At 38.9% G+C, this 12,862-nt stretch overlaps 1 protein-coding gene across 2 annotated transcripts in view; it reads right to left on the bottom strand.

Moving 5' to 3' along the window:
- The window catches only part of ANO3 (anoctamin 3), a 397,040-nt gene that overhangs the window by 247,006 nt on the left and 137,172 nt on the right, over positions 1-12,862 (bottom strand). The window contains exon 1 of one of the 2 annotated variants that reach the window (XM_019807105.2): positions 7,763-7,947. The exons of the other annotated variant lie outside the window; for it this stretch is intronic. Within the exon in view, the coding sequence (XP_019662664.1) occupies positions 7,763-7,808 (46 nt within the window). The 5' untranslated portion in view covers positions 7,809-7,947. Of the gene's footprint in view, positions 1-7,762; positions 7,948-12,862 lie in introns of those variants that run through there. 2 annotated transcript variants of the gene reach the window in all.

Genomic DNA, 12,862 nt, shown 5'->3' with positions numbered 1-12,862 from the left:
AAACACCACAAACCTAGGGCACATCTTCCCTATACATAAGTCAAGAACTATAAACTTTTAGCATGTATTGTATTTTTAAGACCCCACTGTGAGATATTTCATTATGGGAGGGTATTCACTAAAGACTCCTTATTTTTCAAAAAGTTATACAGGAAAAAAAAAAAGGGACCTAAAATACCTATAGCAAATATAAAGAATTGACAACATTTGAGGTATTTATAAGGGTCAATATACAACTAAAGGCAAAGTTTGAGAACTCTTCTCTACAAGTCTTATACCTCATTTACTAAAGTGTCCAGTAAATGAGTCAAGGCAGTAAGTCCCATTTAGGAACTTCATTATACCTTAAAAAAGAAGAATTAGGGATTGTAGCTAATATTAGAAACACACTAAAGTTATATTTCCATAGGACTAAACACATGTATTCAGCTAAGTGTATCTAGGATCTACACAGTTTGCCTCTACTAATAATAGAGAACATCTCTTTACAACCTGCTATAGCTCACACACTTTAATTCATTATCTCATTCAGTGCTTACATAGTTATTATTTTATAAAACTGTTTCTCAAATGGGCTCAGTTGTTAGAACCTTGTAGGAAGCATGATTGCTAAGGACACAGATTCTTAGACTTCTCCCCTGGAGGGAGATGAGATTATAAATCTGGAGGGACTGAGGATTTTGCATTTAACAAGAACTCCAGGTGATTCTTTAGATCTTGAAAATTTAGATCTTGTAATTGAGAGATGTGTGCTAAGGTAGATGGAACAAATTGCTCGAGATACCAGTGAAGGAACTCAGTTTAAACTGGACCTTGTGCATATATCTGTAAAGCCCAACTCCTCTCCCCCTGCCTAAACTGCCATTAATAGTGCTCCAAAGCCAAATATAAAATATATACAATTTTAAGGGGTGCCTGGGTGGCTCAGTTGGTCAAGCATCTGCCTTTGGCTCAGGTCATGATTCCAGGGTCCTGGGATCGAGCCCCACGTTGGGCTCCCTGCTTTGTAGGGAGCCTGCTTCTCCTTTCTCCCCAGTTGTGCTCTCTCTCATAATCTCTGTTGCTATCTCTGTCTCTCTCTCTCAAGTAAATAAATAAAATCTTTAATATATATGTGTATGTGTGTACATACACACATTAACACACATATGCACAATTTTAGGAGTTGACAGATGCCTTTTGGTCAGCCTATTAACTTTCTAGAAATGTAATGATAAAAAGTGTACCAAGACTAATACAATACATTTGCAAAACAGTTTTCATGTCCACCCAGTTTTATGCACAGGGAAGTCCTCTCCTCCAAGGCCAACTGGGTCTTTGTCTCAGTGATGATGTGAATATAGGGGCTCGTGTTTTGTGACCCTGGGTCCCAGAGCTGGTGCTGGTTTCTCACGTGCCTGCTGGGTTGGAACCAACCAGAATTTAAAGTTATTGCTGCTTTGCAATGCAGTTAGTTCAGCAGGTAAGGCAGTGACGTGAAGGGACAGGCAGGTTGGTTGTACTAATGTACTGCCTGCTCGAATCTGATTCCACACTACTGTAACTTCTGACGAACTGTACAGTCAGAAGGTATCATGGACATGATTCCATCTAAAGTTTTCATTTTACTGAAGACACAGAATGGACAGTGAGTTACCCACGATGTAGCTCAGAAATCACAGCAATCTGCCTCGAACTCTGATAGTTTTGCGGAGAAGAGATAAAACCAGAGGACAAGCTACAGACAGCCATGGTGGAAATCAAATGGGAGGGAGCTGCCTTCTAGCTGCTTCAGTTTTTTTTCTGTTTGTTTTGTTTTGTGTTGTTTTGTTTTTTTGGTCCTCCAGAGAACTTGGAGCAAGTAGGCTTCCAGGCTTCCATACATTATGAATTAATGCATATAGCACCTAAACCTCAATTCCTTCACCTTGAAAATAGGAAAAAATGATACATCTAAGTACCAAAGGTTTAGTGAGCATCCAATAATGCAGTGTACTTTTAAGCCTTGGAGACAGCGGGCAAGAGTAGTATCCACACTGTATTTGCTACTGTTGCTGGTTTTGGTGGTGGTGTTATCATTATCCTCCCCTACAATCCTGAGAGGTGGGGATTACCACCCACGGGTTTGGATAAAGAACCTATGGCTCAGAAAAGGTAAATTCCCAAGTTACAGCGGTAGTGACAGAATTCAATCACAGGGAATTTGAGTCTGTGTTCATCAAGGTACACCTATTTAACATTAATCTACACATTTTACATTAATATTTTCTAAACATTTGTGTAATTGTAAAATACTAAAATAATAAACAGAAAGGGGCCAGGCTTTTTTTAAAAAAAAAGGTTTGGGTTCTTTTCACAAGTCGATTTATATAATTATCAACCCCCAATATTTCTTTTTCCAGTAACATCCATGGGCAGAGTAGAATGTTAAATCCTAGATTCAAATGAAGATTCAGCTCTTTAGAATCCTCGAGAAATGTGATGTGTAAGATAACTGCGCTTCTAGATAGCCTTGAAACACTCATATTTTTACCTTATGATTACTTTGGATGGAATTTCTTTTAAATTTTATCACTTCTCTCCATGCCGAAGTAGAGGATATGTATTTATTACAAATTCTATACTATTTTTGCTAATTCAAAGTCATCATTTTAAAACTCAATATTCTTACTTTGAAGTGACACAGTAATTCTTCTGAGCCAACTGAGGTATGCAGGACTTTTAAAGAAATGGTCCCAGACGCATGTGTTTTCTATTTGGATTGAAATATCTCTACATTCTCTTCATAGTTGGGCTTTCCCTCACTGGGAGATTATCACTGGGGAACTAGAGTTGTAAATATGTAGGAAATCTACTGAGGAAGTAAAGAACGAGAAGGGTGAAAATTAAGAGACAGAGTAGAAGACCTGAGGGGTTCTCAATTAGATTCAATGCCCAATCCTTTGTGGTGATCAGGTGATATTCAGTACCAGCCTGAGAGACATAGTTTCTGACTCCGAAATATCTTCCCCCAACTTTTTTTCTCCTATGTGGCAGGAATTATTTTAACAAGAGCCAATGCCTCTCTTTAGTCATAAATAAAAGAATCAACAGTCACAATACCAGGGAGAGTCAGTATACATGTATGAATGCATTTCTGTCAGTGTATAAACGGCTTCAGATTTTTTTTTTTCTGGTTTTACCAGGGGAAGAGCATAGGAAAGTTCTAGATTCTAAAGATATGAGTGAGAGGAAAATGAGACAGATTAGAGATTTTGAAACTAGGTATTTCCCCCAACAATGTCCCTTCAGGGTATTGTGAACTAGGAACTGGACACAAAGCAGGATGGTTGCTGAGGGGCGTTACAGGTGGGCACCTGCCATAGCAAGTCATTTATTTTGAAAAAAGAAAATATAAGTGCTTTGTGGTCTGCAAATTCCTATATATAAGAATTATTATTATGATTAAACCACTTTTTGAGTAGGAAGTGTTTGATTCCATGGAATTATTAAAAACACTCTTTTCATGTTTAACCAAATGTCCCTTAGAATAAGGATGAATCACTTAACAACTTCAGCTAATCCCATTCAGCCCAAGCCTTTTAGGACAGGCTGTGTTTGATGTGACCTATGGTTTCCCTGAAAGTCTTGCTGGCTGTATTGGTAAATAACAGCCACCAGAAGCCAGAACTCACATTGTCCTTTTCTTGCCCACTTTCGCATGACACACGAATCCGTCCTAAATCAAGTGAACAGAGCAAGCCAGGCTGGGAAGCACAGTTGGACTTTGACCAGATAGCACTGCTGACTTGCCAGCAAATGTGTTCCTCCAATATGTGCTAAGGCAAAGGCAAACACACACTCCCCGTTCTCTGTAAGCATAATACACTCCAGTGTACCCTTGAGACTTCAGAAATAAATGAACTGTGGAATACTCTGCCCCCACCCCCGCTTTTCCCATTTTACTTCCTAATTTATTAAGCCTCTTAATAAAACAATGTAAAATTTAATTAAGGTGGAATAAAAAATTAAAAATACAAAAAAATTAAAAATATATGTAGGTATCTTCAGAAAACAAAACTGGCATCGTCAATAAACAAAATGTTAACATCTTCCTAGAAAAATGCAGTTTCCTATAATTTGCATAAAGGCTATGTTTAGCAAACCTCTCAGACTTCCTACTATACGAAGTTCTCTGAAGAAGGTTTTTGCAGTAATACGTTCAAGAATGAAAGTGTTCTTGACAATGCCATCGTTAAGCGCCCTGCCTGGCATACGGCAAGAGCTTCGTAAATACGGGTTGAGTGGAGAGTGAATAAGTACATTTGATTTGCTGTGAAATGTTGAATTATGAAGTGAATATCTAAACTTACTCTATGGGAATTTTTGAGAGGCTTTCCTGAGAAATGAGCACAGGAGTTGGACAGTTTGTGATTGTAACTCAAGACTATTGTAAGGAATCTTTAGATGGCCTGGAGTCTCATTTTCCTTAAAAATACCGCAAAATAACAAAAGTGAGACAAAGTAAAACAAAAAGCAACACCTTATAAGGGAACTGCTGAGGGTGTTTTTTTAGTCCTAAGTAGTCAACAAAAAGGCGGATGGGCCTGGGAAGAAGAGTAGCTATCATCATCATTATTTTTATTAATTATTCACTATATTTATGAGCCCCAATCTGTGTGCCAAACTGCTGAACACATTAGGACTCTGCAGTGTAGATATTATCTTCACTTCACAGAGGTAGTAACTGACCTTAGAGATCTTAAAGAACAAAACTTGTAAGTAGTATGCGTAGAATTAAAATCCAGGGCTGAAAATGAAGATCACAGATTAAATTAATAGGGAAATTTGGTTTTACAGGTAGTATTTCGTATTACAGATAATGATTTTGGCATCTATATCAACTTGTTGAAAAACGCTGAGTAATATCGGTGAGGGAATGTGGATCATGATTGATTACTATGTAGTTCTCATAGAAGGAAAAGTCTCCTGGCTTGTTGAGAGTTTAAAAAGAGAATGTGTCTGTTTTTCAAGTGATGGTGAACATTTTTAAAGTCTTACAATAAGGGTGTTTTCTGAATATCTCATGCTCTTTCTAGGTACTATAAAGTTGAAATCAAAGCCAAAACCAAACATTAATCTCAATTAAAACAAAAAGTCATCCCCAGAAACTGGTTTACTTGGCTAAATTATCTCCTTTTTTTTTTTTTAAGATTTTATTTAGTTATTTGAGAGAGAGAGGGTGGAGAGAGAGAGCACAAGAGTGAGGAGGGTCAGAGGGAAAGCAGACTCCCTGCTGAGCAGGAAGCCCTGAGGAGGACAAAGATGAGAGGCTCCTGTCCTGGGACTCTTGGGATCATGACCTGAGCTGCAGGCAGACGCTTAACGGACTGAGCCAGCCAGGTGCCCTAAATCATTTCTTGTGAACTAAAAGCAGGGCTTTTCTCTTTGGCCCAGGAAGAAATTATCTCTGCTTTCACATTGCCACCTGTCCTTTCCCCAAGGAACAGAGAAAGAGAAATCAAAACCCTGTAGTGGTCAGGAGTTCAATCCTTTCAATGAAGCAGAGTCCAAAGAAATTAAACACTTTGCTTAAGGTTTTTAAGCTAGTTATGAAGGCGAGCTTAGAAATGAGAACTCCAGAGTTCCAGCATATTCTCTATTTTAACACGAAGTTTTCAGGTTAATGTTATGGTTAAAAGCACCCTTATAAGCTTTCTGTGTCATGCTTCCTGGGTCAGAAAGCATCTAAAATCTTAGTTTGCTTCTTCTTTGAAAGATTAAAGTAGCTAATCCTCAGTCTGGTGTGTCTTTTTGGAATGCCCATTCATGGTTAAGAAGCAATTAACCAGAACCACTTTATTGGTGCTTCCTTTCCTATCCCTCCTCCTCTCCACATTTATCCTTCTGCTCAAGTTGCCTTTTGTGCCAAAAAGTAAAAGACTTGAAAATAAATGGCTCATAATCCATGATAAAGGAAACCAAATGTTTTTGGACAATATGAAGAACTAAGATTTTTATAATTTTTTATAACTCACTTTGAGCAATCACAGGTGGTCCTTAGTTTGGCAGCTGTTAGCTTTTAAAAACAAAATATGTATCCATACACAATAAGTTGTGTGGGGACCATTTCAAGGTTCCAGGTTCCAGAAATGAGTCACCTATAGCCATGCATCAGAGGAGAATATTAATTGTATGAAGCTGGGGTAAAGTTCCTATCATCTTTGTCTTCATTCTGAAAGTGTACATGTATTTAAAATAATGATTAAAGAGAACATGACTTCTTGAAACAATTTAATTCTCTTTGGAACACTTAGATTTGACGTGGAATTACACACCATGTGAAATTTTTGTCTAACCAGTGTCTCATCCCACTCCCAATTTCAACATATTTTTTAAAGAACCTAGACAACTTGGACTGTAACAGAGTATAAAATTATAGAATTTGAAGCTCACTCAGTCCCGTATTCTGCCTAATGCAGGAATCCCTAATAAATTATTCCTGGTATGTCCATCCAGATTTTGCTTAAAAAAAGTTGAAGAGCTACATAGTAACAGCTGTTGACTGTAGATAGACAGACAGATAGATAGACAGAATATAGATAACATGGGGCGGGGAGTAGGAATATTTAAGTAAATATTCACTTCACTCTGAATGAGCCAATTTACCATTCCAGAATTCACATATCTTAGGTACCTTATGGTCAACTATGGCATAATTACCATCACCATTATTAATTCAATAAAATGGTAATTATGTTATTTAAAAAAATGTTTTTTGGACCAACTCCAAAAANTTTAAGATTTTATTTCTTTATTCAACAGAGATAGAGACAGCCAGCGAGAGAGGGAACACAAGCAGGGGGAGTGGGAGAGGAAGAAGCAGGCTCATAGTGGAGGAGCCCGATGTGGGGCTCGATCCCGTAACGCCGGGATCACGCCCTGAGCTGAAGGCAGGCGCTTTAACCGCTATGCCACCCAGGCGCCCCTAAAAATGTTTTTGGACCAACTCCAAAAAACTGGGAATATGCCTAAACATAAACACACTCTAGGAAAATACTTTTCAACAAAATAGGGAATAAGGACCAAAGAGTGAGGATAACTTGGGATATTTGTTGATTTGATTATGTACATAGAGACCCATACCACTGCATTCAGGGAGAAACTTGAAGGAAAAGCTAAGAGAGATAATACAAAGCCCCTAGAAGAGGAACCTATCAACAGTAACAAAAGCTTGAAACCCAGAAACAAACACAGGTCATGAGCAAAATTAGTTTTCCAAGAAAGTTTTACAGCCCTTTCAACAGGCCAACTTCTGGAACTCTCCAAAAATTCATTTATCTAGGACTGTGTAAAGGCATCTCAAATAAGGGATTTGTTCATGTGAAGCTTCTTGGCCATTTGAATCACAGACCGGGGCAAACATGGTCCAATATTTGTCTTCAAACCTCGGAGCCCTATTGGGCCGGTGAAGCAGCCCCTACTGTGCTGGTTTACTGCAATGCAATGAAACAGTCTTAGCAGAGTTAATACACTAAATCAAAGTCCCTGAAATGACGAATTCCGCTTCTTCCTGGGACCGTGCGGAGGCTCAGAAATCAGACTCATCTTGGATGCATTGTAAAGAAACATTAAAAAAAAAGAAGAAGAAGAAGAAGAAGAACATTTTTTTTTTTTTTTAACTTCACAGAGTTCTCCACCTCTGCGTCGCCTTAGCCTGGAAAGGATGCTCCTACACAACTGCAAGGGCATGCAGAGGGGGACGTGACGCCCTTAGGGAGGGGGGACCAAGATTCCAACTGACCTTTTTGCTGTTTAAAGGACTGAATCGAGCCTGAATGGTGGACCATTTTCACTCTGTGCGTCCCCGCTGGGTTCGGAAGCTGTCCGAGAGGGAGGCGGCGGAATAGTAGCCAGACTCTCTGAGAGGCTCCAGGGCTCCGCACAATCCCTGAGCCTCCGCGAGCGCGCTGCAATTCAACACCTGCTTTAGCCGGCCCTTTGCTCCTAAGGCTGCGCGCCCGCCGTTGTTATGGCAACCCCGGAGGGCGGTCCAGCGTCCAGCTCCCCTTAGCGGCTACTCGGGGAATTAACCTCGCATCCCCAGAGCGTCCAGTGCCGCAGTGTGGGTGGGCGTTGCGTTGGGTTTGCCCAGGAAGGGAGGGGAGGGCTTTTCTTAGTGACTATAAATAAATCCGAGCAAATCTCTGGAGCCACTAAGTAATTACCTCTTTTTCAAGTTTTGAGCCTGGTTATTATATCGGGGCACAGTTCTGATGTCCTAAAAGTTAGTCTGCGAATACTGGCACTTACAGAAGGGCAAATCTGATCTCTCCTCTGAGAGGAATGCAACAGCAGAAGGAGAGACGTTTTTGTCTTTCCCTCTTAAACTCGAATATAGGAAATATGGATAACTTACACTTAGCCACTAGAATGGTTTTATTAGATAAGTTATGTTAAATGTCTAGCACATTACATGTGAGTTATCCTCTTGTATTTCAGCTATTAGCACCTCGAATCATATGCGAGTGACAATGGACCATTTATTACCCACTAAGTAACAGGTGCTGAAAAGACACTATCCATGATACTTAATGCAGTCCTCACAAAAGCTTTATAAAGTAGATAGAATATTATGTTAATATTGTAAAAGAAACTGAGGCCCGGAACAACAAAGAATTCCCAAGACTATAAAAACCAATGCCTTATGTTGTCGGAGAAAGACACCTGATACCCAAAGAGGTGAAGTAACTTTGGGAGGACCAAACCACGGTGGCCAAAACAGGAGCAGGAGCCAATTCAACACATTCTTCAGTGCACTCTCTCCTCCTCTTTCCTTCCTCTTCTGCTGCCTTATTCAAACCTCTCAGTTCTTCCTGGAAGATGCAGCATTATGGAACAGACACAGCAAGAGTCTATGCTTTCCTGAATTTTGAAGGTTTGTGAGGCCAACTCAATCAGTTTAAGAATCCAAGTAAAGGCAGATGAAAAAGAGAAAGATGCAGTGATTTTGAGGTTTTCAAAACCTCAAACAGGTTGAGCTACCATCATGCTTTGATTTCACCTGTAGTGAATAATACAAGGGCAGTAAAGGGAACGTAGCTTGAACAAGAAGACATTCCAGTTAAATATGACTGCATAACCACCCTGAAACTAAAAGCTTTAAACTACAATTATTAATATGTCTCATGATATTTCATTGGTTGGCTAGGCTCAGCCTGGTGGTTCTGACTAGATCTCTGTTGAGTTTTCAGTGGCTGGGCACTGAGAAAAGAGAAATTGGATTCCACTCTCAGGGAAAGGCATAGCAAAGAATGTGCAGCCTTCTTTAATGAAGTATAAGGGTTTTTCCAGAAGGAAGATGTTGAACATTCAGTAAAAGCTCAGGATGCAAGCACTGAAGAAATACTTGGTTATGAAAAACTAACTCAGTGTGAGTTTATATTCAGCTGAAGGTCTAGAACAAACCTCAGAGACTATCTCCACAGATCCTCATTTTATAGCTGTTTTATAGAAGAAGGCATTGAAACCCAAAGCAATGAATGAATTCCTGAGGGTGTTTTTGTTATGTTTTGTTCATCTGTAGTTAAAATTCTAATATAGCTCAACTCATAGGTCATTTTGATATAGGCCAATTCATTGGATTTTAATACTACCCAATCTTATAGGTGAAGATAACATTAGATCATATATTTAAAGACTAGTTCATGGCAGGAAAGTAAAGCTCAATAAATATCACATACTATTATAACTACAACCCCTGAGGATCAGATCTTCTTTTTCAAACCCTTTTAAATTACTAGTATTAGAATCAGAAATATTTTTGAAATATGAGCATTAATTCAATTCATGAACAGGAGGAACAGTTGAAAGAATTAAAAGCCCCTGGTTCTACTCTACACTTCCAGGCATAAGGACATCTTCAATTCCTAGAACCTCTTCTTTGTGCTGATGTCTGATTTTCTCCAACCACAACTCAGCAGGAGGCAAGGATGTGTGCACTGGAGCTAGGAATGAGTTAAGGGTTTGAACCTCATTAGAAATTAACTATAAAAAAAAGATATGATTTGGTATTTCTAACACCATGGCACCCTAGACTCTGTAGTAAAATTATTAAATTATCTTCTCATAAAGTTGATTACTTTTAATTAGTAGTGTTTTAGGCTGGACTCACAAATTGGCTAGCAGGGAATCCAAAGAACATCTTTGCTTGCTTTAAAATCGTCTTTTAAGGAAGGTTGCTAGAGGAACAGCTTTTGTGAGGGGCCTAGACAATTTCAAGCACCATCTGCTTTACAGGAAAGGCAATGCAAAGAGAAGGAAAAGCTGTATGTGTATGAGTGTGTGTTCTGAAAGTGGAAAGTGCAGACGGAGGGATTTGAACAAAGCCCTTCCTAAAAAAATAAATCTTCCTATGATCTGATAAGAAGAAATATTTTTGAATCTGACATTTCCATTGTAGAAAGTTTAGGAATAAATATTGAATAGCCTCATCGGGGAAGACTAAACTTATTTTTTTATTTTATTTTATTTTTTTTACTATTTTTGGTTTCAAATTTTTTTTCTTCAAATTTTAGAGATGAGAAAATATTTTATGTAATGTTAAGTAAGGGAACATGATTATCATATATAATGATCTTAACTATGTTTTGCAAAAAAAGAAAAAAAAAAGAAAATACTGGAAAGAAGCATACCAAAATGTCCAAAATAACTGATTTTGCAAGAAAGAATTAAGGCTGATTTTTTTAGACCTCCACATTTTTTGACATGTTCTACTTTTTACAAATGATATACACTGATTTTATATCGATTACATACATATATTTTTAAACTCTTCCACTATCATTCTACAAATCTAATTTTTCTTCTTCAGTCTTGGGCCCTGGCTTTCTTTGTTCTGTTTCCTTGTTCAGGTTTCTGCAGCCTTCGCCTTCCCACAGCTCACCACCTGTCTCCTGTCCTCCTTAGGTAATTAATTTATCAGGCCCCATGCTAACTTTTGCCTCCCAGAGAGGTAAGAAACTCTGCTTTTACATCACTGGGAGGTTTTTTATTCCTTTGAACTCTGAAATATGACCATTCAGCTCAGCCAATTGTGAGCTTCCCTGTTTTGTGCTCTATCACAGGAACTGAGACAGTTTTGTCGTTACCTCTTTGGGTCTTGAATAAATGACTTAATTGAAACTGGGATTGCCAGTTCTGCATCTCTTGGCCTAAATGGAAACTGAAACAATGAATTTCTCTTTGCAGTCATTTCCTTTCTAGAATCCAGTTATTTAAGATATCAATGGGCAAAATGAAATAGCCAAGTCATGTTGGTAGAGGGTTTATTTCCAGAAAAAGGAAGAGAGAAGGGGAGAGAGAGCTCTCCTAGAGACATTATTCTAGGGAGACTCTGATCTTCTTCTTTTTTTTTTTTAATGATTTTTATTATATTATGTTAATCACCATACAGTACATCCCTGGATTCCGATGTAAAGTTTGATGCTTCATCAGTTGCGCATAACACCCAGTGCACCATGCAATACGTGCCCTCCTTACTACCCATCACCGGTCTATCCCATTCCCCCACCCCCCTCCCCCTCTGAAGTCTTCAGTTTGTTTCTCATAGTCCATAGTCTCTCATGTTTCATTCCCCCTTCTGATTACCCCCCCCTTCTTTATCCCTTTCTTCCCCTATCGATCATCCTAGTTCTTATGTTCCATAGATGAGAGAAATCATGTGATAATTGCCTTTCTCTGCTTGACTTATTTCACTTAGCATTATCTCCTCCAGTGCTGTCCATGTTGCAACAAATGTTGAGAATTCGTTCTTTCTGATAGCTGAGTAGTATTCCATTGTATATATGGACCACAGCTTCTTAATCCAGTCATCTGTTGAAGGGCATCTCGGCTCCTTCTACGATTTAGCTATTGTGGACAATGCTGCTATGAACATTGGGGTGCGTATGGCCCTCCTCTTCACTACGTCTGTATCTTTGGGGTAAACACCCAGTAGTGCAATGGCTGGGTCATAGGGTAGCTCAATTTTTAACTTTTTAAGGGACCTCCACACTGTTTTCCAGAGTGGCTGTACCAACTTGCATTCCCACCAACAATGTAGGAGGGATCCCCTTTCTCCACATCCTCTCCAACAATTGTTGTTTCTTGCCTTGTCTATTTTTGCCATTCTAACTGGCGTAAGGTGGTATCTCAGTGTGGTTTTGATTTGAATTTCCCTGATGGCTAATGATTTTGAACATTTTTTCATGTGTCTGTTAGCCATTTGTATGTCTTCATTGGAAAAGTGTCTGTTCATATCTTCTGCCCATTTTTTGATTTGTTTATTTGTTTCTCGTGTATTGAGTTTGAGAAGTTCTTTGTAGATCTTGGATACCAGTCCTTTATCTGTAGTGTCCTTTGCAAATATATTCTCCCATTCTGTGGGCTGCCTCTTACTTTTTTTGACTGTTTCCTTGGATGTGCAGAAGCTTTTTATCCTGATGAAGTCCCATAAATTCATTTTATCTTTTGTTTCTCTTGCCTTTGGAGCTGTATCATGAAAAAGTTGCTTTGGCCGATGTCGTAGAGGTTGTTGCCTATGTTCTCCTCTAGAATTTTGATGGATTCCTGTCTCACATCGAGGTCTTTCATCCATTTGGAGTTTATTTTTGTGTATGGTGTGAGAGAGTGGTCAAGTTTCATTCTTTTGCATATAGCTGTCCAATTTTCGCAGCACCATTTATTGAAGAGACTGTCTTTTTTTCACCGGATGTTTTTTCCTGCTTTATCAAAGATTAGTTGCCCAAAGAGCCGAGGGTCCATTTCTGGGTTCTCTATTCTGTTCCATTGGTCGATGTGTCTGTTTTTGTGCCAGTACCATGCTGTCTTTGTGATCACAGCTTTGTAGTACAGCTCGAAATCC

This window comes from Ailuropoda melanoleuca, chromosome 16, assembly GCF_002007445.2.
Source record: "Ailuropoda melanoleuca isolate Jingjing chromosome 16, ASM200744v2, whole genome shotgun sequence".
Classification (NCBI taxonomy): domain Eukaryota; kingdom Metazoa; phylum Chordata; class Mammalia; order Carnivora; family Ursidae; genus Ailuropoda; species Ailuropoda melanoleuca.
Note: the sequence above shows the minus strand (reverse complement) of the source record. Positions and strands in the feature narration are given on the sequence as shown.